The sequence below is a fragment of the Lipotes vexillifer genome, unplaced genomic scaffold, assembly GCF_000442215.2.
Source record: "Lipotes vexillifer unplaced genomic scaffold, Lipotes_vexillifer_v1.1 scaffold37, whole genome shotgun sequence".
Taxonomy (NCBI): Eukaryota; Metazoa; Chordata; class Mammalia; order Artiodactyla; family Lipotidae; genus Lipotes; species Lipotes vexillifer.
The window spans coordinates 1,605,061-1,610,860 of record NW_006791811.1 but is presented as its reverse complement, the minus strand read 5'-3'; the positions used below and the strand labels follow the sequence as shown (position 1 = coordinate 1,610,860).

Sequence of the window (5,800 nt, the reverse complement as noted above, 5' to 3'; positions counted from 1 at the left end):
AGTTTTTTTTTAAACCCTAAGGTAGTTTTTAAAAAAAATCATTATTTTTAATATTCATTACTGACTTTATTCTGAAAAATCTTGTCTAGCTATATGTATTAACATTAAATAACTTAAAAAAATAAACAATACAGTACATTATATATACCAAAATAGCCCCATTTTAAAGCCATGTAAGTGAAAAAGTTGAGTTTTCAAGAATAAACTAGACCCTCTAAAGGTATTTTTCATAATTTTAATATTAAATGTATCTCCTTTTCTGACTATGCCAAATATATACACACCACTCTTGGTAATTTATGTGAGAAGTATTCATTATGAAAACAATAGGTTGATTCATTTGTCTGTTTTTACTTGTTCTGTAAAGGAAAATTTATTCTAAATCTAAATTAATTTGCTCCCAAAAGATCTCCACCAGGGAGATAGCATAACCAAAAAACTTAATGATGTACAGATATCCAGTGCATGCAACCTCATATTTTCTAATAATAGTGGTAGAAAGTAACTTTCAAGTATTATCATAATCCAACTGGACTTAGAGACAGCTATCACATAAAATTAACACTCTAAAGGAGGAAAGTCATTTGAGAAAGTTGTCCTTGCTAGAACAGCTCTGCCAAAATTCCCACAGGAAACAAAGCCATCCATCCATAAAGAACAGAGGGTACTTGGTAGCCAGCACTGACCTTGAAGTGAACACATTTAACACTGTTCTTAACTCAAAGTAAACTCTAGCAAGTTGAAGAGCCCACATTTTCTTTTTACTCATTAAAGGTCATCCGCAGCTGGAAGAATTTCTCCTAAAAAGAACTTCTTGATGGAGGCAAGACTCAAAGCTTTTTCCAGCTCCTAGCCCTGCTTTCTGCAGCTGTGGGTGTTAGTAGTAATTTGGTTAAGACAAGAACAGAGAGACTGGCTCACTTAGAGATCCAGATTCAGATGTTTTTGCACTTATGTTACTCAAAAGCATTTTTTTTAATTAAATTAACATAAAGTCTGCAGGGAATAGAGATTCCATAACTCAAGTAACGAGGGGAAATTAGTCACCTAAAGAGTGAATGTCTTTCCAGAGCAGGTGCAGGAGATCAAGAGGGGCTCAAGCCTTTTAGAAATTTCACTCCTTTACAGGTTTTGATCCAGCCACTTGATGTAACTATTCCTAGTCCGAATTCCCACTGAGAAGTTGGTAGGCCAGCTGGTGAAAATCATGCATCCGTGGAAGCCATCCTCAAAGTGATCAAGGGTCACCTCCACACCTGCACTCTCCAAACGCTTTGCATACATGATGCCATCGTCTCTTAGGACATCGTGCTCACAGGTTAGAATATAGGTCTTTGGGAGGTGCCGCAGGACTTCCTGGTCTGCGATGAGTGGGGCTGAGCGGGCATCCAGCAGCTGAGGGATCTCCTGGACGATCCTGGTGTTGCCGGTGGTCTGCATGACGGGCTTGTAGTTCTTTGTGATGGATGCGGGCAAGAGGGATGTCCAGTTTAGATGGGCCCTGAGGGCAGCAGCCTCTTCCACATCAAGTGAAGTGTGATTGTTAACTATCATTGCTTGGACAAAGTCATGGTTGCCATGGAAGTAGTCCACCCAGTACTTCACCATGACATAACGGGGCAGGATGGGGGTGTTCACATTTTGCTGATAAGAGGGTGTGTTAAAATCTAAAGCTTGAAGAACTGGATAGATTAAAGCTTGCACTTTGAGCTTGTTTTTTAGGTTGGCATCTTGATTAAACTGGAGAAGAGAAAGCGAACACATTATTTCATTTTGAATGGCTTCTTTTACAGAAACCATACCTTTTAAAGTAGCCCAGTGCTTTACCTTGACTCAATCAAAGGGGTATAAGTGTTACATTCCTACCAGGCATGGTATTAAGGAATGTAGTTTAAAAAATAACTACTTCCCCATCGCCACCACTACCACCACCCTTCAAGCTGCTGGATATTTACTGAGAAAGGTGTGATGTTTGCAACTCATAGTTCTGAGTGAACACTTCAAAGGTACATGATCTCTTAGGTCCTTAAACCCCCATCTAAAAGGCAGCTAACTAGGTCACTGTGTTTCACAAGCAGCTAAACAATCTTCAAGGTAACATTAGCCATACAATTTTGTTTCACACCACACTTTAGAACCCATCCCGAGGGAAGATGTAACTGCTCTGTAAAAGCAGGAGGAAATGATCAGTTAATAGTATTATTAATGTGTGCCAAGAGCTGTATATACCTCATATCACTGAATCCTGGCAACAGCCCTGCAATCAAATGGCATGAGCCTCATTTTCCTGAGGCTCAAAGAGGTGAGAGGACTTGCCAAAGCCCCACAGCTCTCACAGCGGGGCCTGGATTCCATCCTGGTTGTGTCCAGTTTTAAAGCCCATGAGGTTCTCCCCACTGTACCAGGACTTTCTTCTTACCGCTTTGGATGTGTGGATAGCAAACCCACCAATGCCAAGCGGAGGACAAAGTTCTTTATTTATAGCAAAAGAGAAGAAATCAGGACATGCCACAAATGAAAAGGCAGATGCTATTTGAGAATGCCAAAAGAAATTTGGAGGTAAGAAGACAGAGATGCTATTCTTAAATTATTTAACCCAGAAAAGGAAGAAAATGTACTTATCTTTGAGTCTACACAGCTGCCCAAAATTGGGGATGCTACTAGAGCTAGACAGTTTTCAAAGAATTTAACCAGCTAAAGCTCAGACTAACTTGTATTGTAACATTTAAAGTGGATGAACCATTTAACTCTTTCTTTTATATTAAAAAAAAAAAAAAAACCTTTGGGAAACACTTTAAAATTTTTTAATTTGGCTCAAAATTTAAGGAAACAACCTTAGCAATTGGAATTTAAGCAAAATTATCTTGTTTGTAAGTCCAACATGGAAAAGGAGCAGAAGATACTTAATTTCCATACATATCCCTGAGGAGTAAGGGAGCCCTCTAAAATGTTAGCCCTCCTCTCACATTACTCACCTTAATTGTAATCAGGGCCCTTCCAAGGACTCAAAGATTACAATTCTTTCAATGACCCCTCTTCCTACTTCAAAAGATCTCTGAGAGCTTTCCAAGTGCAGTCATCTGAATTACTTGGCCCCCCCAAGTGACCAGCCCACCCAGCTAGGCCTTTGCCATGCCTAGTGGACGATCTGTTGAACATTATCACACACTCTCCTTCCACCAGCACCTCAGGGCTCTCTGTTACCTGTTGGCCCAGGGCAGCCGCCAAATTCCCACCAGCACTGTCACCAGAAACGCCGATTCTGCCTGGGTCAACTGAATACTTGTGTAAGACTTCTGGCTGCAGGAAGTACTTTGTGGCACGTATAACATCATGAATTTGCTCAGGAAAATAAACCTTTGGAACTAGCCTGTATCTGTGAAGACAAAAGTTGTATTCATTTAAGGACTTCACCAAGTCTTTAGAGGCCATTTAAAGTTTAAGGGGAAACTGGTTCTTTTGAAGCCAGAAACAAATAGGTAAGGAATTATAATAAATATAAAAATAAACCATTTTCTTGCAATTCAAATACTTTTAAAAAGTCATGATTTTGTCATAGTAATTTTTACTGTGGGCCGCCAAACAAAACAAACAAAAACAAAAACCTACAACCACCACCAAGGCAAAAACAAAACTTTGAAGTAAAAGGCAGATGTTGATCATTAAAATATAGATAGAACCACAAAAGATTCTGGAATTTTATTTCTGGAAGTCAGTGTTCTGTTCACAACACCTCTGGGTTAGAAGGTGACTCGGCAGCACTAACCACTTCATTGGTCTCAAGTTTAATGAGTCCATATGGTATTCTTCATGATTTACTTGATAAATATAGTAAAACTGTACTCCATTGAAGAGGTCATGCCAGCCCAACATTAAACCCAAGCAATGTATTTGCTCCCTGGAAGGCTGGAACTAAAAGGTCAGCTGTCAACCAGCAAAAGGGAAACCAAGTTTCCAGATGGCCCATGGCAGGCCTGCTGGGACACTTCTGGGGCTTCTCCTACCGCTCCACTTTGCAAGATTAGAGTCCCTCTGGGATCCTGCTCTGTACACTCAGTAGGATTCAGATTCCCTTAAGAGCCCCAAGAGCCCTGGTTTTGTCAAATGCCCCACCTGTATATAATATCACCTTACAAATCCATTGGTAGTCTCGGCTTGAGGTGCCCTCTCATCCTCCACGCTCCTTATTTCTCACTCATCCTTTAAGCTTTACTTGAGGGTTTGCCTTCTCCAGGAAGCTCTCCTTGACTACAACTCCACTTGCTTCTGGGGCTCAGCTGGCTACCATTCCTTGATACTTCTATGTGCTGGGGTATATTGTTCATATTGCCTCATAGTAACATGATTTCTTTCCATATTTCCTCTTAAGAGTGTGCTCTCCGATATCAGGGACTATGTGTTTCCAGTGTATATCTATCAATGTGCTGAGCACATAATCATGCATCTAGTAAAACTTTTCTGAGTATTAACATACCTTCATTTTGCAAGTGAAGAAACTGAGGCATAGAAAAACTACTTGATTTGTAAAATAAACCAAACACAAATCAAAACAAGGTAGGATAGGAATTAATTAAAACCTAATAATAGTCAGCTAATACTCAAGTCTTTTGATTTCCAATTTGTAATGAGCATATTTATTCTCAGAAACTAGTTTTTTCTATACTACTCTATATAAGGTCATTCATTTCCCCCATCTAAATTCCAGATAGTTAATTAAATATCTTCACATTCTGGGAATTCCCTGGCGGTCTGGTGGTTAGGATGCTGTGCTTCCACTGCAGGGGACACGGGTTCGATCCCTGGTTAGGGAATTAAGATCCCAAAAGCTGCACAGCGCAGCCAAAAAAAAAAAATCTTGACATTCTGTGCAGACACAATCAAATCAACAAATATTTATGAAATACTTTGATAAGTAGTGAATGTAGATCTGCTCTTTCAGGAATTACTACATTTTTAAAACACAAAATGCAATAAGAAATTCCTTTAGTGGTTGCCCTATAACAGATAAAGTAAGTTTTCTAATTTCTTTTTTTTTTACATCTGTGATGATCAAGTAATCATCTGAAATATTTTTTCTCCAGCTGACTTTCACAATGTCTTAGTGAAGCTGCTGCTACTTTATTTCATTCATTAATAATGGGTAAAAGGAGTTGGAGTACCCCATTTTGTCCAATAGGTGGAGTCCTCTCATATAATTCTATTTACCCTCAGTTCTGGGATGAGGTCTCAATTTGTTACTTTCAATATTACCAAGCTGAATTCTTAATTCTTTCAATGAAATAAGAACAAATGCACTTCATGACTCAAGGTGTGAAAATAAAGGCTATTTTGTCTCAGGAAGATTCCAGATAGCATGATAGACTATCTTCCTAGTGGCCCAAGAAGTCAGAACATATTTTGCTAGAACGCATACGTGAATCAAATTTTCAGATGTTATTTCACAAAAGGTCTTAATGACTTTGAATCAAGAGGAACTCCGCAACGGAAGAGGCCACAACAGTGAGAGGCCTGCGTAACGCCAAAAAAAAAAAAAAAAAAAAAAAAAAAAAAAAAAAAAAAAGGAACTGGTAATCTAAAAAATATGCTACTACTTTAAATCTTATGAGTTGATTAATAACTGGCTCAGATAACAGAGTAAACATCCTAGTCCTTCTGGTGCCCTTGAAGATCTATCTCCTAAGCCCTCCTCCCCTTATCTTTGTTCATTCTGGAAACATTCTCTAGTTTTATACATTAAGAAGGGATACTATTTTCATGGACTGAAGGATGTAGTGAAACTAGATTTTTTTTTTTTTTTTTT

At 38.7% G+C, this 5,800-nt stretch overlaps 1 protein-coding gene across 2 annotated transcripts in view; it reads right to left on the bottom strand.

Annotated features, from left to right (window-relative positions):
• Positions 1 to 959: 959 nt before the first annotated feature.
• NCEH1 (neutral cholesterol ester hydrolase 1) overlaps positions 960 to 5,800 on the bottom strand; it is a 61,452-nt gene continuing 56,611 nt past the window's right edge. Inside the window, exons 4-5 of one of the 2 annotated variants that reach the window (XM_007464708.1) lie at positions 3,205 to 3,376; positions 960 to 1,740 (exon numbers count right to left, since the gene is read on the bottom strand). In XM_007464708.1, coding sequence (XP_007464770.1) covers positions 1,123 to 1,740; positions 3,205 to 3,376 — 790 coding nt within the window. In that variant the 3' untranslated portion in view covers positions 960 to 1,122. The remainder of the gene's footprint in view (positions 1,741 to 3,204; positions 3,377 to 5,800) is intronic. The other variant, XM_007464709.1, reaches the window with a different exon arrangement.